We start from the raw sequence: 22453 nt of genomic DNA on the forward strand, positions 1-22453 counted from the left end.
AAAGAGTTCATTTTAAATCCACAAATTTATCTTGAGTGCTGGTAACCTCTAGTTACTGGTGATATGGCCACTAACCAAGAGGAAGACAGACATGCAAAAAAATCAACACAGGGTAGTCAAGTCAGTGATGGAGCTATTCACAGAGTGAGTACAGAAGAGGAGTAATTTCCTCAGCCTGAGGGAGCAGGGCAGGGACAAGTCTTGAGATCATGGGAAGCTAGTGAAGGAGTGATGGCTTCAACAGAATCTTCAAAGTTGAATCAGAGTTAACCAAATGAGACAGGGAGTCAAGAGTATTTTAGACAGAAGGAATCACATGAACAAATAGATGAAGATTTGCAGCTGCATGGTGACTGTCAGAAACTACAAGCATTTTCATGTTACTGGAATGAGTATGGAATGGGGAAACAAGGCAGTTAAGTTTGGAAAGGTAGTAGGACATAAGAGTTCTGTAATTCATTCTAAAGAGTTTGGCCCTTATCCCTGTAGTTTAATGGAAAGCTGTGTGTGACATGAGGGTGACATAATAAGAATTGAGTTTCAGAATGATCATTCTGGCTGTAATGTGGAGAAACAGTGGATTAGAAATGGAACAAGTCTTAAATCAGAAATAAGAATTAAAAGATTGTTACTGTTGTGTAGGCAAAGGATTATGAGGATCTAGGATCAAGGTAGGCTAGATGGGGAAAAAGGAGGTGTGGAGAAAGATCTGGGGGATAAGACTTCATGATCTGGTGATCAATAGAATATAGGCGATGATTAGGAAGTAAGAAAAAGGATGTAGTTCAGATTTATGCCCAAGAACTTAGCTTAGATGACTGGGGAATTGGCAGCGGGCATTAAAGCAGGAAACCTTATTTTCCTACTTATCAGGGCTCCAAAGAGAGGACTTTTACCCTGGTAAAAAGGGAGAGGTTGATTGTACATTTATAGATTCTCTCCCCCACAAACATAGTGTCCTGAGCTCAGGTGGAGAGGAATGACTAATTGATTGGTGAGATGGGCCAGAGTCTGACAGTCAGGGGTCAATCCTATCTTTTGGGTGAGTTTGAAGCACAATTTTTTTCATCCTTTGGACTTGCCTTTGTTCAGTCAGGCCTGGTATGAACTTCCTGTCTCCCGGTAGTAAGTTCTAGTTGGAGAAGGGAATGTTCACAGCCCGAGACTAAGTGGATTAGTGAGGTGGTCCGTCATATCCCAAGTTGTCTTCAATGCTAGGGAGAAGAAGTCCAATGGTGTAATTTGGGCTTCAAGCCTAAATATCATCCTTAATACCAGGAAGCCTTGTACTTTGGGAGTTACTGTGCCACTACTAACAGCGAATATTTTATCTCCCTTGTGCTCTTTGTAACTATTCTCTGTGAATCTACTTAAAAGGGGGTTTGGGAGAAATAAGGGAATGAAGGCCAATGTAGTTCACTAAAGTTGAGATCTCAGGAAGAAGAATGAGTCTGGGGCATGACTACAAATTCAGTTTCAAATATGGGGATGTCCAATAGTAGGTAAAAGGAGGAAATTGGATTTATAAGTATGAAGCAGATCTAGCCTTGGTGTATGTTGGCAAAGCAGTATGTTTAAACTCTGATGGGGCAGTCTTGGCTTCATGGTTCCTGGTGAGCCATGAATTAGTATGGTCGATACACATGTTGACAATAACAAATAGTAGATTTGTACACTTTTCTACATATATAGGCAACATTTTGCCCAAATCCTTTTGTAGCATATGAATTATTGATAAGTTTACAAGGCAAAGCCAAACATAACAAAATATTTTACATAAAAAATATTTTTAATTGTCCAGTAAAGCTTCATTTTTACCCCAAGCAATAGTCAACACAGTACAATTTTATTTCAAGCTCCATATTTGGATAGTTTCTTAAACTTTGATATTAGGTCTATAGCTCATAAGCAAAATATTTATGAGGCTATATACATACAAACATGGATATAAAGAGTAAAATGTGCAAAAAATATTTTTCTCCTATCTTTATCCCATTTAAATTAAGATTCTCTGGGTATTTAGTCTGCAGGAGAAAAGTATTCAGGTAAAAGTACACAGGGTAAAGATCATTCATTAATTCATTTGTCAATGTTTTTTAAGTCTTCATAGCACACTGTGCTAATTCTGGGATACAAAGTGAATAAAACATATCCTGAGGGAATTGGGGAGATACCAATAATTATGTGCATTGCAATGAGGCTGATTAGAGAGGAGTACAAGAGGGGGGCAGGTCAGTATGTTGGGGGTGGATTTGCCAAGGGATCGGATACTGAAAGGCTAATGCACCAAGATGAGTCAATTCACCAATTTATTGAAGGATTACTTTGCTACATGAATAATTGGCCCACTTTATCACATTTACAGATGTAATAAAGTCATTTTAAGAAGTGTTGTTATACTAGTAAATTAATATGAGTGCATTTTTCTTATAAATATTTTAAGACTATATTTCAAAAATACACTCAATTATAAAGTATATTCTTATGAACATATTCTTTTTACAAGTATTTTAAGATCTGTTTGATTTTTTAAAAAGCTGGTTTCTGGAGGCTTAGTCTTTTTATAAATATGTGCTTATGAATATATTCAAAGATACATCTTTCTTGAATAGGTGTCTGAATATATTCTTCTAATAAATGTAACAAAAGTTTAATATTTCCTTTCAGTGTATATTTATTTTTAAAAATTATTTTTAGAGTCATTTTCTATTTTGCTAACATTTTAGCATCACTGAGATCCTTATGGCAAATTTCACATTATGATTATTTTGATATATTTGTCAGCTTTATCAATTTACCCACATTTTTTTCTTTTAACCATTCATAAGGTTACACTAATTGATTTTGGATGGACATTTTTAATAGCTTTTCGAAGATTCATGAAGTTTAATTTACTCGGTTTTTATTTTGTCTTTATAACATCATTTTATAAAATGCTTAATGTGTCTCTGCTCTAGTCCTGTTATTTTAATAGGAGGGATCTAGGAAAAAATGGTGAGACTCTCTGCTGGGGCAAAATTGAAGAGAATCAGATCAGGATAATGAACAGTCTAACCTGCTGATCCTAGAGTGAGGCAACCTAGGGGCAGAGTGGAGGGGAAACTGAAGATCAGAGAGAGCAGTAGGGCATGACTGGGGTGGGGGGAAGGAGGAAAGACCAGGGGACAGAGAGAAGGGAAGACTAGAAGCAAAGGGTGTCCAGGACACAGGGAAGGAAAGACAGAGGGGCAGAGAGGTAGAGGGACAGTGGCTGCAGGCACTGAGAGACAGAGGGGCAGAGTCTGAAGGCCCCAAATCTGGAACCCCTGCAATCTTTTTGGTCCCTGCTAACCCATTGAACTATGTGGACTTAGAGTGATCATACAAAATTTTTGGCACATTGCAAATTTGATAAATTCATCAAAATGATTAACTGGCAAATGAATATTTTTGGCATATTGGCTTCAGGCAAATTGGCTGCCACTGTATTGGGCATTCCATGAAGGGTTAATGGTAGGTAAATTGACCCAGGGCTGTGATTAAATCAGCATGAAGGTGGTTTAGAAGGCTGCCAGTTGGAGGCCATAACTTGGTTTAAGCAGGGATGGTTCAGGTCCTGGGGCAGGCAGGACTGAGCCTCCAACGAGCAAACAATTGAGAAGAGGAAGAAAATCCAGGCAGATTGTGAGGGAGTTGGGGTAGATGAGTATGGTTAGATTCCAGGATCTGGTGGGTGAGGTATAAGAAGAGGCCAGAGATAAAGGGTCTTGTGTGTTTTCTGAAGTTAGAGGAGCAATTAAAATAATCTAAGCAAGGAAGTGGTATGATTAGATTTATACTTTAGAAAGATTAGATTTGTACTCATGTTAGTGTGGTTGGTTGCTTAGAAAGCTTTACGGTTGAATGCAAAGAGACTGATTCTGAAATTTTCCCTGCATTTCAGGTGTCAGGTAAAGAGGAGTTGGAAAAAAGCAGGGTATAGGGGATGAAGATCTAGATCTAGGCATCATTTGTGTCCAGAAGTAACAATTAACACTGGGTTTTAATGAGACTTTCTAGGCAGTCAGAGGAACAAAAGACAGCGAGGGTATGATAGCACAGAGAGGCAGGAAGACAGGGCTGAAAAGGGTCCCGAAGTTGTAGGGAGGTGAGGGGGTACCTAGCAGGTGTAGAAAAGAGAAATAGGAAAGATGTGATCAGAAGTGAAGAATTATGCATATCTGAAATTACTTGGCAGAAAGCGCTTCAGAAACTTACACATAATACTTAACCTAATGAATATCTATTATTTATGCCTCTCCGGCCCACTGAGTACAGAACTGGTCAAGAGTTGGAGTCAGACCACATTCATCTTTGTAAGTTCAATCTCTTCCATTTATTAGACTCACAACATATGTTCCTTTTATCTGGGCTAGAAATGGCTACAAATATGTGAGATAGCCAGCACAGGGAGGCTAAGTGGTCAATTGAACCAAACAGATCAGAGAACCGTGGCTGGAACAGGCTCCTGACTTCTGGCTTCCTATCAGTGCCCATTGGACTCTACCACCGACAAAGTTAGTATTCCTTCTAGAAAAACTTCAAGCTTTTCAGGCAAAAAGAGATCTAGTTTCCAGACTTCAAGGAAAAGTGCCTTCTGTTCTGTCCCATGAGGATGAATCTGCAGGGCAATGAATTGAGAAGTGCCAGCTGAGCTGAAACGAGCAGAGTTGCTATGTATTTCTGCCCCAGGAACACTCAACCTGTTATCCCATATGCCAGAGTTGGGGGTGGCATCGATTAAAACAGCCATTGGTTTGCCCTCTGTTCACCAAAGCCTTCCATATTTTTTGAGATGGGCTTCTCATATGTATATCCTAATAAACTGATAAAAGATGAGAATCTTTTATTAGTTTCAGATTTTATTGTGTGTTTTATCCTTGGGCTAGTAGGTATTTATTTATATGGTCCAATTTGAATAGTTTTATTGTTTTTCTGTTTTCAGTCTTTTAAAGTGTACATTCCATTGGGGGGAATGTGCTTTTGAGTTTGGGAACAAATGACAGTCACACCTATACTGTCATTAACATGAGGGCTTTTGCCCATGAACTTAATGTTATTAATTGTCAAGGAAGATTATAATATTATTTTATGGATAAGAGATTATGGGTGAGAGCAAGATTATAGAAACAAAAGTAGAAGATGATTCTTTTTAGTCACATCTTTAATTTATCAGATCACATAATTTCCCAATGGTATCTTAATTTCTAATTCTTATTTATTTTTACCTGATCTATTAGCATATTAAATTTTATAAAGGTCTTTAGTAAAAAATATAAAAGAAGGCAGAAAATTATGTGAATTATTCAGATAATTTAGACTATCTCTATAACCTAAAGAGCCTTTGAGGAGCATTACCTTTATATTGACCACATTATTTGGCTCTAGTGCAACAATGGTAGAAATAAATAACAAAAAATAGAGTGACTCTACACATGAAATAAAAATATAGTTCCCCACAACTCATGGGTCATAGAATAAAACATGATAAATTAGGATGTATTTAGAACTTAATGATAAGAAAAACACTTTAGAGTAACTAGTGTCATGAAACTAAAGACATACATAAATAGAAATATATAATCATAAATGTTTATATTAGATAAGAAGAAAGCTGGAAAAATTAATGTGCTAGGCATCCAACTTAGCAAATCAAAATAAAGTGTAAAAAAAGGAAATAAGAAACATTAGCAGAAATAAAATAGAAGATAAAACAATACTAGGAAATCAATGAATTCAAAGTTTATTTATTTATTTATTTATTTTTTTAATTTTATTTTTTTTATTTTTTATTTTATTATTTTATTTTTTTAATATATTTTTTATTGATTAAGATATTACATATGTGTCCTTGTCCCCACGTTACCCTCTACCCCCCCCCCCCCGCTCATGCCCTCACCCCCCCGTTGTCCATGTCCATTGATTAGGCCTATATGCTTGCATATAAGTCCTTTGGTTGATCTTTCCCCCTTACCCCCACCCTCCCCTACCTTCCCTCCAAGTCCCGACAGTCCAATCAATGCCTCTCCATCTCTGGATCAGTCCTTGTTCATCAGCTTATGTTGTTCATTATATTCCACAAATGAGTGAGATCATGTGGTATTTATCCGCTCTCCAGTTCCATCCATGCTGTGGCAAATGGTAAGAGTTCCTTTTTCTTCTTCCTCTTCTTAAAGAATACCTTTCAGCATTTCATATAATTCTGGTTTGGTGGTGATGAACTCCTTTAGCTTTTTCTTATCCGTGAAGCTCTTTATCTGACCTTCTATTCCGAATGATAGCTTTGCTGGATAAAGTAATCTTGGTTGCAGGTTCTTGCTATTCATCACTTTGAATATTTCTTGCCAGTCTCTTCTGGCCTGCATGGTTTCTGTTGAGAAATCAGCTGACAGTCGTATGGGTACTCCCTTGTAGGTAACTGACTGTCTTTCTCTTGCTGCTTTTAAGATTCTCTCTTTATCTTTTGCTCTTGGCATTTTAATTATGATGTGTCTTGGTGTGGTCCTCCTTGGATTCCTTTTGTTTGGGGTTCTCTGCGCTTCCTGGACTTGTAAGTCCATTTCTTTCACCAGGTAGGGGAAGTTTTCTGTCATTATTTCTTCAAAAAGGTTTTCAATATCTTGCCCTCTCTCTCCTTCTGGTACCCCTATAATTCTGATGTTGGTACGCTTGAAGTTGTCCCAGAGGTTCCTTACACTATCTTCATATTTTTGGAATCTCTTTTCTTTTTTCTTTTTCGGTTGGGTATTTTTTGTTTCTTTGTATTTCAAATCTTTGACTTGATTCTTGGGATCCTCTTGTCTGCTGCTGGATCTCTGTAAATTATTCTTTATTTCAGTCAGTGTTTGCTTAATTTCTAGTTGGTCCTTTTTCATGTCCTCCATGGTCTCACTATACTTATTGAGGGATTCATTAAATTTATCGGCGGTTTCCATAAAATTCTTAAAAAACCTTATAAACGTGGCCTTGAACTCTATATCCAATCGTTTGCTTTCCTCCATTTCTGCCATTTGTGACCTGTTTCTTTGTCTCCGCATTTTGGCAGCTTCCCTGTGTTGATAGAGTGGCCCTGTGCGCCAGGTGTCCTGTAGGGCCCAGTAGCTCAGCCTCCCCAGTTACCTGGGGTGGACACTCTTGGTGCAGTCTTGGTGCCTTGGTTGTTGTAGAATCACTGGGAGGAATTGACCTCCAGGCCAATTGGCTGTGAGAATCAGCTGTGTCTAAAGTGGGAGAACTTCTGTGCTGAAGACACCCTTCTGGGGCAAGACTTGCTTCAGTGGGGCTTTGGTGCTCACTGAGTCTGCTCCCTGAGTGTGTCCCTTATGGATCTGAGGAGTTGCAGTCTGGATGGTCCCTCTCTGACCACTGGGTACAGTGGCTCCTGGATCTAAGGAGGTGCTAATTCAGCCTCTGCCTGAGGCCACACAGCAGGAGCCACGAAGAGGCTCAGCTGTGAAGCAATGCAAGCCGCTGCGGGGCCTTGGGCCTTCTCTTGGAAGTTCCGGGTCTGCCTGGTTCGGCTGCAGTTAGGTACATTCACATGCAAAAGCCTCTGCCACAGCCTGGGTGGGGCGGGGTCTCAGGGAGTCAAAGGGCGGAGAAAGCAGCTATGGCCGATTCTCCGCCCGGAGTCGCGCGTCTCAGTGTCCCGGTAACGGCTGCAAGCACCTCTGAGGGAAAGCCGCCCTCAAGTTCGCCCGCTGCCGGACAGACCAGCCTCTCCCCGTATGAGTCCTGGGTCCCCAGAGACTTCCCGGAACCGGAGTTCAGAGCAGTCGGGAGCTTGTGATTCAAAAAGACAGCCGCGTCCTCAGGCGCCACCCCCTTTCCTCGCGCGCGCGAGCTGCCGTACCTCTGCACTTCACCTCCGCAGCGCCTCTGGCTCTCAGCGTGCTTTTCTTTCCTTCTAGTTGTAGAATTTACACTCAGCCAGCCTTCCTGTTGTTCTGGATGATGTTTGCTCAGTCCTTTGCGGTAATTTTCAATTGTTGTGTGAGGCTACAATTTCCCGGTGTTTACCTATGCCGCCATCTTAGTTGCCTCCCAAAGTTTATTTTTTACTGAAGACTAATGAAATAGATAAACCTCTGACAAGACTGATCAATAAAAAAATATAGAAGTCCCACATAAATATCAGGAATTAAAAAAACCATAAGCACAGATACAGGATAGATTACAAACATAATAGAGGATGTTAGAAATAATTATAGCAAGATACTTGAAAACTTTGATATACAATTTGCTAAAATATGTAGTAAATTCTTATAATAGGTGAGTTTTAACTATATTATACAAATCATTCCAGAGGGTAGAACAAGATGGGATGCAACCCAGTCTATTATGAGGTTAGTAAAATTTGGCACAAAACCCAAATCAGACAAAAAGAAAAACTGCAGATCAATTTTACTCATAAACAAAAATGCAAAAATTTTAAAAACAAGGTAGTTCACCAAATCTAGCAATATATTAAAGTGAAAATGCATCATGATCAAGTTGGGCTATCCCAGGAATATAATGTCATAATTTGATTATCTATTAATGTAATATATTACATAAATCTTTTAAAGGACTACTATCATAGGATAATATAATAAATGTAGAGAAACATATTTGATAAAATTTGATATATATTCATGATAAAAATTCTTATCAAATTAAAAATCAAAACATTCTTTCTGTGATAAAAAACATAGAGAAAATACTTATACTAAAGTTTATACTTAATAGTGAAATGTCTAAAGAATCTACTTTATGAACAGGAACAAAGCAAAGATGTTTACTATTACCTGTTTTATTCATGATTTACAAGCTAGTCTAATGAAGCAAAGAGTGGTATATGGCATATTTACTGATAAATACGAGACAAAAATGTATTATTTACTAATGATATAATTATGAAGAAAATACAAAAGAATCTACATATAAATTATTAAAATTAATAACAAACTTTAGCATAGCTGAAACAAAATGTTAATAATACCACTTGCCTTTCCATATACCTGCAAAAGTAGAAAATATAATTTAAACATTAAAAAAAGAAGGTACTTAGGAATAAATCTAATTAGTTATGTGCAAATTCTCTTTGTAAAAATTATAAAACTTTATTGGGAGATACTAGAGAAGACAAATTAATGTAGAGATCAATCATATTCATTCAGAGAAACATTTGGTGACATGATGCAAATCTACCACAATTAAGTAAAAGATTAATAAAATTCCAATAAAAATTATCAAGAGGTTGTTTTTTTTGGAAAGTGGGTTTGACAAGTTGATTCTAAATTTGTGTGAAAGTGCAAATGTCTAAGGATAGCAAATATACTCCTGATTACAAAAAACAAGGTGGGTGACCTGACCTATCAGATAGCAAGATGTATTGTAATGCTAAAGTGTGTAAGTTCAAGTGTGGTGTTTGTCTGAGGTAGACAAAATTAAATAGAATAGAGGTCCAGGAATATATTCACGTGTATATAGAAACCTAATAAAAAATGCATGTGTGCTTTTAGATAATTGGGGAAAAGATAAACTATCCAGTAAAATGTACTGGGGCAATTGGTTATTCATATAGAAAAATAGATTGGATGCCTATTTCACAACACATACAAAGTCAACTTCAGATGATTTAAGACTTAACTATGAAAGGCAAACTTACAAAATATTAAGAAAACACTACAAGAACATATCCTTTGGAATGTGGAGTTGGAAGAGATTTCAAAATGTTTAAAAACTTGTTACGTAAGAACACATTAAAATGAAGAACATATGTTCATGAAAAGACATCGTAAAGAAAATGAAAACACGGGTCATAAACTAGGAGAAGCTATTTGCATGCAACAGACAGACAAAGGGTTAATATAGACTTTTATAAAGAATTCATACAAATCAATAAGAAAAGGACTAACAATCCTGTAGAAAAATGGGCCATATTCTTGAACAGGCACTTGGCAGAAAAGAACTGGAAAAATAGGTTCAGTCTTATTACTAATCTGAGAAATGCAATTTGAAAGCACAATACCATCTGAATTGATGAAAATTAAACATCTGAAAACTCTAGGCAAGGCTGTAGGGCAGTAGCACCACATATATAGCTGCTCTGGAAAGCACTGGCATTGCCTGGTAAAGTGGAAATGGCATACTGTTGAACCAAACATTCCCAAGTTAGGTATATAGCCTAAGAAGTGCTTGTACATGTACAAGGGGACATTAACAAAAAGCATTATAGCAGCATTGCTGGTGGAAAAAGAACTGAAAATATTACAAATGTCTATTAGCACAAGATTGGATGAATACATGGCAGTACATTCATATAATGGCATACAGCATGAGAGAAAATGAGCCACGGCTACTCACATATAAATCATTGAAACATCATGTTTGGTGAAAAAAATGAGTTGCAGAACAATTCACATGGTATGATTCCATGTATATAAAGTTTCCAAACATTCGGAAGTAAACAACATATTGTTTAAGGATTCAAATGTGACAGACTCATGAAGAAAGGCATGGGAATGGTAAACACAAAGTTTAGGATGGTGGTTATCTTTGGATGGGGGCTGGGATAGGACGAAGGATGCTCTTAGAAAAGCACCCTCAAGAGTTTCAAAAATCCTGATTGTTTTGTTTTTTACCCTTAATGAAGGGTACTCAGATGTTTATTATATTATCACTAGAGGCCCGGTGCACAAATTCGTGCATGAGTGGGGTCCCTTGGCTTGGCTGGCAATTGGGGCCAATCGAGGCCAGCCGGCCAGAGGGAGGGACATGGGAAGTTGGCTGGCTGGCCCTGAGGAGGACTGTGGGAGGTTGGCCAGCTGAGGGAGGTTGGCTGTGGTCAGTGAGCATCATAGCTACTGGTGTCATCCAGTCATCTGGTCATAAGGGTCGCTTAGGCTTATATATACATATATACTAGAGGCCCAGTGCATGAAATTCATGCACTGAGGGGGGGGGTGTCCCTCAGCCCAGCCTGCACCCTCTCCAATCTGGGACCCCTTGAGGGATGTCTGACTGCCTGTTTAGGCCCGATCCCACAGGGATCCAGGACTGCTGGCTCCCAACTGCTCGCCTGCCTGCCTGCCTGATTGCCCCTAACTGCTTCTGTCTGCCAGCCTGGTCACCCCCTAACCACTCCCCTGCCAGCCTGATTGACGCCTAATTGCTCCCCTGCCAGCACGATCACCCCCAACTGCCCTCCCTTGCCAGCCCGGTTGCCCCCAACTGCCCTCCCCTGCAGGCCATCTTGTGATGGCCATCTTGTGGCCACATGGGGGTGGCCATCTTGTGTGTTGGAGTGATGGTCAATTTGCATACTGGTCGTGACTAATTAGCCACATCCGGCCATGACTAATTAGCATATCTGGACTAATTAGCATATTCCTCTCTTATTATAGGATAGATTCTTTTTTTAAAAAAATACATTTTATTGATTTTTTACAGAGAGGAAGGGAGAGAGATAGAGAGTTAGAAACATCGATGAGAGAGAAACATCGATCAGCTGCCTCCTGCACATCTCCTACTGTGGATGTGCCCGCAACCCAGGTACATGCCTTGACCGGAATTGAACTTGGGACCTTTCAGTCCACAGGCCAACGCTCTATCCACTGAGCCAAACCGGTTTTGGCAGATTCTTGATATATTAACATGTGGTATGTATTGCTTCATATAAGTTCAATATTTATAAAATAATTTGAAGAATAATTGATAAACACTCAGCCTTTGTCTTCTTAGCAAATAAACCCTTTCTTCTAATTCTAAATTAGTTATTGCTGCTGCTGTTTTATTTTGCCACCTGCAATTTAGAAATTGATGTAAGCTCACCTATCGAAGAAGTTTGTTCAGAAAAGGAAAAGTATTCCTTGATATTGCTGGGCCTATGAAATGGAGGATAAGGACAGAAACCTGTGTTTTGCATGTAGCAGATGATCTGAAAAAAGGACTGGCTTTGAATTAAAATAAAATAAAAAGTAAAATTGACTTCAACTTCCATGAAGCTATAAAACACTTGGTTTCAGAATTTTTGGTGGACTTTTCCTTCCACTTAGTTGCTGCACCTGTTTGTAAGCTCTTTCCTGATATTTCACCTCTTGAGGAATCCCTGGGCAGCCAATATCCTGACAAGTTTGGCGCTGGTGGCAGGAGAGGCAGGGTGGAGTGGAGCCAAGGATTTTGGCTGCCTGGCCTCTGGGATTGTGGCTGGAGCACAGCTGGAGATGCAGGACACAGAGGCCAGGCTGGCAGAATTAGGAACTGAGGGTGGAACAATTACCCGCAGTTCTGGGCAGGGCTGCCGGGCGATCTAGTTAATTTGTTTTTGAATAATTAACTTGAGGACTTTAATTATCGAGATTCATTATCAGCCATGATCACCTTCATTATCACCATGATTACTGCCACCAAGAGCATCTTAAGCAGAGCAGTGGATGCTGTTCAAAGTCCGTTTTGAGATGTGAATCTTATCCTACAGTGAAGATGGAAATGTGGTCAAGAAAGGTACAGAGAGATGAACCAACATCAAACTAGGGAGACTGGCTTAGTGGCAGATTCTGTTGCTGTATCCGTTAGCTGTTTTTTTCATTTGCTTTTGACTTTGTAGGACAAAGCCATGCAGATTGATTTAGTAAGCCTTGGCATCCCCACCCATAAATAAAGCCTGCTGAAAGTGATTTACTTAGAGTCAATGTTTTAATTATTTTAAATCCCATAGTTACTGAAATCACTCTTTGAAAAATAAATAAATGTAGTAATTTAAGACTTCCATAAATCTTATTGGTGCATAATGAGAAACTTATTATTCGCTCCTTTTAACTTCACAAATATTGCCAATATGTCATATTCACATGTTTATTATCTCCTTCAATAATACTATTTTCAACACTCTCTTAACACAGTTTTCCTCTGAGGGTTTGGCTGTTCCCTGCTTCTACAAATATCTAATGTTTGATGCTGTATAAGCTGTAGGGTGCAGGGGAGATAATATGACCTGGGTTTAAACCCTGATTCCATCACTGGTAGTTGTTGGACAGAAGTTATTTAAAATCTCAGCCTCCACTCCCCATAGGTAAAATGGGCATAATAGTCCTTATCTTGTAATTGAAAGAGAAAAGTTCATGTAAAACATGCAGCCCTAGCCGGTTTGTCTCAGTGGATGGAGTGTCGGCTTGCGGACTGAAGGGTCCTAGGTTCAATTCCGGTCAGGGGCATGTACCTTGGTTGTGGGCACATCCCCAGTGAGGAGTGTGCAGGAGGCAGCTGATCGATGTTTCTCTCTCATCGATGTTTCTAACTATTTCTCTCCCTTCCTCTCTGTAAAAAATCAATAGAATATATTAAAAAAAACATGCAGTACATAATAATTGTTTGTAAACTGTAATCCTTTTGTTGTAAGAAAAGATATGCACAGCAAAATGTATCTAAGAAATTTTTTTGATGAGAATAAATGGAAAGTGAAACAAAGACATCTGACTTCACCTGCTCCAATGAAGCCTTCAAAATCTCAGGAGGGCTGGTCACTCGTAGCCACAATATTCCTGCAGGGCAACAAAATCTCTGCCCTTCGGCACCATCACTGGGAGTGGACATTTTTTTTTTCTTTTTAAGGAAATGAGGAAATTACATGTAAAAGATGGAACTTTGAAATGACACATGGAGTTTTAGTTGTAGAGTAAAGGTCTTGCTGAAAGATGATTCAACTTACTTGGCTTGAAAGCAAATGAAAAAATGACTTGATTAAGCATTGAGAAGCATGTGAAAATCTAGAGATGAACAAAGACAGTACATTTTCAGTTGATCTGCTTGTATTATGATGAACACTGGGAGTTTTTCAAACTTTGTTCAAACACTAGTTGTCTTCTGGTCTGTAATTTTACTTTAACATCATATCATTATTTTTTCCATAATTAATATAGTATATTACAAAGCACTTGGGAAATGGAGAATTTGAAAAACATGGTTTCCCTTCCATGCTTGTCCTTATGTATATATGTTTTGTGGCTGTAATCATTGTTTGTAATTTTCCAACCTAATTTTTAGTTAATATTATGACAAAACAGTTTTAAATGTTTTCTATTGTGCATATTAAAATTGCTTCCCAATTTTTGCTGTAACATATAATTACTGTTGACAATTTTGCTTTCAGAATTTTTAAAGGCTTTTATCTGTATGGAAATGCCGATTTAAAAAATAAAAATAAAAGTGCCAGCTCTCAAAACTACATCCCAGCAAACTTCCGCCAGGTCTTTCCTCTTGAGCCCAGCACAATTCATCAATCCTGATTTCTCTCACAACCTGCAGGCAGGTGAGCTCTGCATAAGTTGCAAAAGATGGTAGAGGCAATTTTGCTTAAAAGTTAGCTTTACCAAACCCTAGTAATAATACAAGGTCAATGAGAAAGAGAGAGATCTTGCTGTAGCAACAAAGTCTAACTTATTCCAGTGCTCATTCCTCTATGAGACAAGCCATTATGTAGACTTAGTGAAAAACAAAACAAAACAAAACTAAAAAGAAAGAGAGAGAAGCAGAAGAAAACATTTAAAACTGGCCAGAAAACTTTATGCATGCATTTACTCCCTAAATCCATATGGGAGGGCTGGACCAAGTATGTATTTGTCACTTTATCTTATTAACACTGTTTTTGCCCTGTTTTTCCTTTACCCAGACTGTTCTGTCAAGGAATTTGAGGGCTCCATGGACTTGTCCATCCTCTTTTCATCCTCTCCAGCTTTCCTTTCCCACCCTATGTCCAGTGTCTTAAAATGTAATTTTCATTACTTCAGTTCAGAAAGTACTGAGCATTGACTATGGGCCAGGTACGGTGGTAGGTCCTGGACATTCAATGGAGAGTAACCAGAGTATGAGCTGGTCAAGAGGATGGTGGGAGGTTCTGACGGAATGCATATCTGAGATGGAGTTAGCCAAGTGATGAGTGGGTGTGCATGAGCATGTGTGAAGGGCATGTCTCAGAGGCAGGGCTTTGCAAAGCTATGTGGTGGGAGTGAGCATGGGGAGTGCACAGAGGAGGAAGGCCGCAATGCCTGAAACCCCATTCCCTCCACATAGAGCCCAGCCAACAGGAACACGTGCAAAACATAAAGCTCAGCTGTCCATGCTTTCCCGGTGGCATCCTGTCTGGGTAGTCAGTTACCTTTTCTCATCGTGTCTGTAAGATGAAGAGGTCCGGCCGCTGGTCCATATAAACATCTTAGAGGATGTGGATCCAGAGGCTCCTTTCCTTATGGTGGAAGTCCTGGAGAAATGATGAAAAGACCTAAAAGAGGTACACACAGAAGTTCAGTCTATTGCTTTAAATTTTGGGAACTCTGTATCAACAACAAGCAATAGCTCTCTGTGGACTGACCTTTCAATAAGACCAGGTTTCTGATGCTGTGGGGCAGCAGGTCTCAACCTTGGCTGCACATGAAAATCAACTGGGAACTTTTTAAAAACCACTGAAGCATGCGCCCTTCCCCAGAAATGTGCATGCGATGTTTTGAAAGCTTCCCAGGTGTTTCAAATGCAGTGCTGGGGTTGAAAGCCACTGTCTTAGGGCAACACGTTTTTCCAATTGAGGCCTCTAAAATGTCTCCTCCAAAATATAATTTTGGTATGATTTCACACTCTGTGGTACACTGTATATTTCCAAAATTTTGGTTCAGATTTGAATACTAACATTTTGTTCCTTTTCTCTTCAAAATGTTTTTCTTGAAGCTGACAGCTATGAGATTTTGGGGACGTAGTAATACTTTTTTAAATGCGCTCTACTGTTGCCAAGCTGTGGGCTCATCCACTTGCAGTTGAGTGTCTGAGGAAATCACAGCAGCAGCGGCAGCAGATACTGACTGGCTCCTAGAATCCCAGCTTAGAATCAAGATATCAGAGGGATGTCGTGTTCTTTTGGTTATAACTTGATTTAGGGATAAGTTCTTTTATCTCCAAGCATAGCAATAAAAATAGTTAGCTGTTTTTATTTATTTTCTACATAATAATCATCTAGGGTGTTAGAAACATGAAATATCATAGGAATTGTAATCACATATACAATTTAAAATGACATTTAACAAGTAGAAAAAAGGAAGGGAGGTAGGAAGGTGATTCCTTATGGTCTCATTGCCACTCTTGGCTTTCTTTCTGGTTGAACACAATATTGAGGGTAAGCCTGGGGATCCAAATAATATTAGCCACTATACACTGTATTAGCTCCTAGATGTGATATATGCATATATTATCTATACATATGTCATGAAATGTACATGCATATATCTGATATACTTATATTATGAAAACCCTGCAAGCTATTATTTCCAGATTACAAATGATACCTCCAGGAGATTGGGATGTTTATCATATGCATCCAACCAATGCCCACTTGCCTCCAGTTCTTGTGCTCTCTAGGGAAAGACTCATTATGGTCTAGCCCAGTGATTCTCAAGCTGTCAGGTGCATGCGAATGTCCTAGGGATCTAGAACGTAGAATCTGATTTAGTGGGTCTGGGGTGGGGCCCCAAATTCTGCATTTATAACAAGTTTTTGGGTGATGCTGATATCATTGGTATGCAGACAACATTGAGCAGCAAGGGCTAAGGGTCAGTGCTTGGTTATAGGCCCAATTTTGCTACTAACTAGCTGTGTGGCTCTGAGAAACTCACGTAATTTTTCTAGGGCTTAGTTGTTTTTAATCTGGAACATGAAATGTTTGAAATAGGTAACTTCTAAGATCGCTCCCCCAGCTCCAAAATTTTGTGATCCAGTAAATTAAAGAATGAATCTAAGTATATTGTAATTAATTGCATTGCCTACTTTCTGAAAGTAGGTCTGGGAGTGGAGCTCCTTCTGTAACACTTGGGCCAACATCTGAGGTAGAAGGAACAAAGGCCATGGGAGGTAGTAGGGATTCAGTAACCAGTATGGACATAAGAAGTCATACTTCCACCCTTGCTATCCCTAGGACAAACGGCAGGAATGAATGGATGAACCAGAATGGATGCTCTAAATAGTTTCAGAAAGATTTAGAAGTTCAATCTGCTAGCTCTTTAGTGACATGGATCTGGTATATTTAAAGTTATTTATGTTGCCTTTTTAATATCTTTAAAGCACATCAAAAGCATAATATTCTCAAGATCCATTCATGTTGTTGCAAATGGCAAGATTTCATCTTTTTTATGGCTGAGTGGTATTCCATTGTATGAGATATATAAAGAAGGTGTGACATATCCAATTATCCATTCATAAACACTATGGTTGTTTCCATGGCTTGGTTATTGTAAATAACACTGCAATGAACATAGGGGTACATATATCTTTATTAATAAGTGTCTTCATATTTTTCAAGTGTATATCACAAAGAGGAATTGCTGGATCATACTGGAGTTCTACATGATTTTACTCATGTGGAATATAAAACAAAAAGTAACAAACTAACAAAGCAAACAAAAACAAACTCATAGATACAGACATCAGAGTGCTGTTTACCAGACGGGAAGAGGGGCCAGAGGAGGGTGAAGTGGGTAGAAGGGGTCAAATATATGGTGATGGAAGAAAACCAGACTTACAGTCATGAGCATGTAATAGAATATATAGATATTGAATTGTAATGTTGTACTTTTAAAATGTATAGAATGTTATAAATCAATGTTACCCCAACACATTTAATTAAAAAACATAGAGTAGAGATTAAATGCATTAGTATTAAAACCCATCAGCCTTCAGGAAAGAAGAACGATTTTAATCTAAGTTGAATAAACCACTTCATAAAAATGAGGATTGGCTTAAACTTTCCAGAAGCTATTTCAACATTTCTGATCACTTTAGTCACCCCTCAAATGGTTGGGAACGTGGAATAGACAAAGAAAGGTGGTACAATTTGAGTCAACGTAAAGCAATAAATGACTGAGCTCCTGGCCGTTACAGGTGATTAGCCTGCATTAAAACCACACGTATTATAAATGCTTTGAAATCATTCAAAATGAAAGGGGCTGCAGTGATTTCAATACACTTAGGTGACTTTTCAGACTGCATTGGCCGCTTGCTCTGTTGCTTTAAGATGATAAAGAAAGGGAAGATGAAAGATGTGTTTATTCTAATGAACTGTCTAAAACTTGTTGGAAAGGCCTTATTGACTCCTCAGGTTATTCCAATAAGTGGATTTGAGTATGTTTACCCCAGTTTTTTTCCCCCCATAAAGATACAGTTATTTAAAACCTGCTAATTTTGTTGTTAATTAAAAGGGAAGGGAGTAACTGCCTTAAGGACAACAGTGTAAAGGTTCTGTGCAGGTTGAAAACAATTTCTAGGCTTCAAAGAAACACTCGGATTATGTTAATGAAGCTAGTTAGGCGGTTCTCTCAGCTCAAAGGCAGCCCTCCTGAACTCCTTACCTAATTACCTCAATTCCGCTCATTTTATAAGACAAGCAACATTTCTTTTGAATTGTAATGAGGAAAGTTAAACAGAGACAAGAAAGCACTTTATTAACCTTTGTAATTTGGAATCCTACCATGAAACAGAGCTGTGTTGGTGGCTGCACAGGGCTGTGGGCAGGGGGAGAAAACCTGGTCCAATTCCAACATTAAATGAACTGGGAACTGAGGTGAATCAGGCAGAGCCACGACTGTACGCAGATGAGTGTGATCTGAAACCCAGAAGTCCTAAAGCAGGGAATCAGTGAGACTGGAACAATATCTTTGTCTCGGGAATTTATAAGGGGGCCTTTCCCATTTCTCACGCATACACATTGTGGGTTTCTACCTCCCTGACTCACGTCACACCTTCCCTCTGCCTCCCGTCCCTGCCAGGGAGGGAGTTTCTCTGTTTTGAAGGCCATCGCAGATGTCACTTCTTCTGAGAAGCCTTCTGAGGCCCACATGTGCAGCTTCCTCAGCTCTGCTCCCCATTCCTGGTACTCGTCTCTGTTAGAGCAAGGCACAACTCATCCCACCCCTTCTGCGAGGCCATGGGCACTTGGGGCAGGGCTCTGTCTTATGCACCTTTACGCACAACACAGGGCACACAGTGACACACTGGTTGTGTTTGCTGCCTTGAGCATTTAAGTGTCCACTGTAAGCATGACCATTGGTACTGGCGCTGGCGACCTGCATGGGCCTCACTACCCCTGGGTGCAGCCCACAGCTCCTTCTGGTTCCTTCCCTTAGCTTGGGATGTCCCTCCTTCTTCCATCCCCCACCGCCTCTCTTCCCTTGATTGTCCTACTCCCTCTGTCTCATTCATTGACTTGGACAGAAGGTTTCTATTTCTTGCTGGAATTATCACCCAGTAAGGTTTTCTTTAGAGAGGGCAGCATGGCTAATGAACAGATGAGCAGGAGAGCCCCAGGTTCCATTTTGTTTGTTCACATCTTGGCATCACTACCTACCAGTTATGTGACTTTGAACAAGTCAATTAAACATCTTTGTGTCTTAGTTCCTGCAATTGTAAAAATGGGAACAATAATACTTGCCTTTCTGGTACATACTAAACATTAGTTTATTAATTTTCCTCCTGTTATTAATTTTAAAAGCAAACATAATTGGATTTTAATTTTTTGTTAAAAAATCCAATTAAGTTGTTTTGTACTTGTACATTGAGACTATTGATTACCTCCCCTCCCCATGGATCAGTGGCACTCAATAGAGAAAACACAGTTTTCTGAGATATTGAGATAATAAAACTGAAATGCTTCCTCATTCACATTAAGTTAATACCCATCCTGAGCAACAGAAGCATAAAGAAGGTGCCTCTGAATCCTGGACACACATTAGAATCACATGAGCGAACATCCAAAGAAAGCTGGTGCCTGGGTCTCAAGCCAGACCTGTGAGAAACTTTAGGGGTTATCATTTTTAAAAAGTTGTTCTGGGAATTCTGCCAGGCAGCCAAGGTGAGAAACACTGTTACAAACTCTCAGGCTCTGACTTAATTAATGTGAATTATTTTTCTTAAAATTTAAGTACAGTTGGTAAACATTATTATATTAGTTACATTAGTTTCAAATACAATGATCTGACATTTTTATACCTTTCAATGTAATTACCCCACTAATTCTAATAATCATCTGTCACTGTGCAAACTTATCACAGTATTATTGACTATATTCCCTTCACCTTTCACCCACCTCCTCCCCCTCCTCTCTGGCATCCGTTTCTATGAGTATGTTTTTGTTTTGTTAGATTACACAATATAGGTGAAACCATATGGCATTTATCTTTCTCTGCCTTACTTCACTTAGCACAACACCCTCTAGATCCATCCATGTTGTTACAAAATTTTTATGGTTGTGTAATATTCCATTATATAAATAGTATATACATGTATACATGTATATTGCATTTTCTTTATCTATTCATCTATCAGTGGACACCTAAGTTGCTTCCATATCTTGGCTATTGGTACATATCTTTTTGAATTAGTCTTTTTGTTTTCTTTAGATAAATACCCCAAAGTGGAATTGCTGGGTCATGTGGTACTTCCATTTTTTAGTTTTTGGAGGAACCTCCATACCGTTTTCTATGGTGGCTGTACCAATTTGCAGTCCCACCAACAGTGTGCAAAGGTTTTTCTTTTCTCCATATCCTTGCCCCCCCCCCCAAAATCACAAAAAGTTAAATTTTATGGAGACTCCCCTGGCTCTAGAAGCTTTGGGTGGAGAGTAACTGCTCTAGAGAGCCACTCTGCAGTGGCTCTTCACTTCCCACCTGTGCCGAGGCCTCGCGGTGACAGCTGCAAGGGCGAGTGGGACTCACGGCAGCAAAGAGCAAAGTGGATCCGTTTTCTGGTGTCAGTGGCCTTGAGCTATGCACATGGGATACTCTTAATGCACTCTGCTTTATTACACGGCAAGCAGGAGCCGGAGGAACCATTTAACACATAATTACATGCCTAATCTTGCGTAAAATGGTAATTCTAATGACATCACAGCAGCAACTTAAAAGGTCACTCAAAACACAGAAATTTGGGAATGCTTCTAATGCGTGGGACTTCATCTTCGCGGATGGCATATTACATGTTCTCCACAGGAATTGAGTTGTTTTGGCTTTAGGGCCTTTGGAGGAAGAAGGAAAATGTAAGGTGGTAATTTTAGACCTAGTGATTTAATTTAGAAAACATTGGTACTTTTTATTAAGGGCGGTTTAAAATGTCATTGGGATGTTTTCTTCCAAAATGAACTCCTGCACCTGGTTTTAATTAATTCATTTGGGCATCTGCTTGACAATATTTATTATGTGCCTTCCATGTGCCAGGCACTGTACTGGGTACTGCAGGCACCAAGCTACCTATTTATGTTTCTGAGGAGTATAATCCATGCTGGGTCAAAATAATACATTGATTTTTGCACTATATCAGAACTGTTCTTTTTATTTTTATTTATTGTTTTTTAAAAACATATTTTTATTGATTTCAGAGAAGAAGGGAGAGGAAGAGAAAGATAGAAACATCAATGATGACAGAGAGTCATTGATTGGCTGTCTCCTGCTTGCTCCACACTGGGCATCGAGCCCACAACCCGGGCATATGCCCTGGCCGGGAATCGAACTGTGACCTCCTGGTTCATAGGTCGATGTTTAACCACTGAGCCATACTGGCTGGGCCAGAACTGCTCTTTTTTTTTTTTTTTTTTTTTTATTGCTTAAAGTATTACAAAGGGTATTACATATGTGTCCATTTTATCCCCCCGCCCTAGACAGTCCCCTAGCCTCCCCTATCCCCCAATGTCTTATGTCCACTGGTTATGCTTCTATGCATGCATACAAGTCCTTTAGTTGATCTCTTACCCCCCTACCTCCTGCCCCGCAACCCTCCCCGGCCTTCCTGCTGCAGTTTGACAATCTGTTTGAGGCAGCTCTGCCTCTGTATCTATTATTGTTCAAAAGTTTATAATGGTCTCTATTATCCATGAATGAGTGAGATCATGTGGTATTTTTCCTTCATTGACTGGCTTATTTCACTTAGAACTGCTCTTTTTAAAGGTTCTATGGTTACTGTTCTTTCCTCATCTCACCTAACCTCTCAGCTTGCTGAATTTGATATCAGAGTTATTAGTCATTTCCTTCTTCTAAAAATGACTTACAGGACAATACTCTCTTGGTTTTCTTTTTCCCTTTCTATTTCCATTTCACATTCACCTTCCATTTCTTTGTTCCTATTTCTCTACCCACCCCTTACATGTTAGTATCATCTGGGGGACTAGGAAGTACTCCTGAATGATTTCTTGGCAATGCCTCTGAACAGGAATGGAAAAGACCTTTCTTCCGCAGATTGATGCCTGGAAGATTGAGTGAACAGCTCCATTTGCTGCCTAGTTGTAGAGGTAGAGAAGGGTATTACTGAACACCATGGCCTCTTTGAGAAGAATCAAATACCAGAGAATGGATTTTTGTTTGTTTATCTACATGTTTACCACAGGCTGCTTTTCAATAGCTGGGTCAACCACGTATGGGCTTTTCTGGTTGGA

General features: G+C 39.2%; 1 protein-coding gene across 1 annotated transcript in view; it reads right to left on the minus strand.

Moving 5' to 3' along the window:
- The window catches only part of KCNMB2 (potassium calcium-activated channel subfamily M regulatory beta subunit 2), a 35149-nt gene extending 19876 nt beyond the window's left edge, over positions 1 to 15273 (minus strand). The window contains exon 1 of the mRNA XM_036351371.1: positions 15155 to 15273. Coding sequence (XP_036207264.1) covers positions 15155 to 15210 — 56 coding nt within the window. The 5' untranslated portion in view covers positions 15211 to 15273. The remainder of the gene's footprint in view (positions 1 to 15154) is intronic.
- Positions 15274 to 22453: the final 7180 nt, after the last annotated feature.

This window comes from Myotis myotis, unplaced genomic scaffold, assembly GCF_014108235.1.
Source record: "Myotis myotis isolate mMyoMyo1 unplaced genomic scaffold, mMyoMyo1.p scaffold_m19_p_2, whole genome shotgun sequence".
Classification (NCBI taxonomy): Eukaryota; Metazoa; Chordata; class Mammalia; order Chiroptera; family Vespertilionidae; genus Myotis; species Myotis myotis.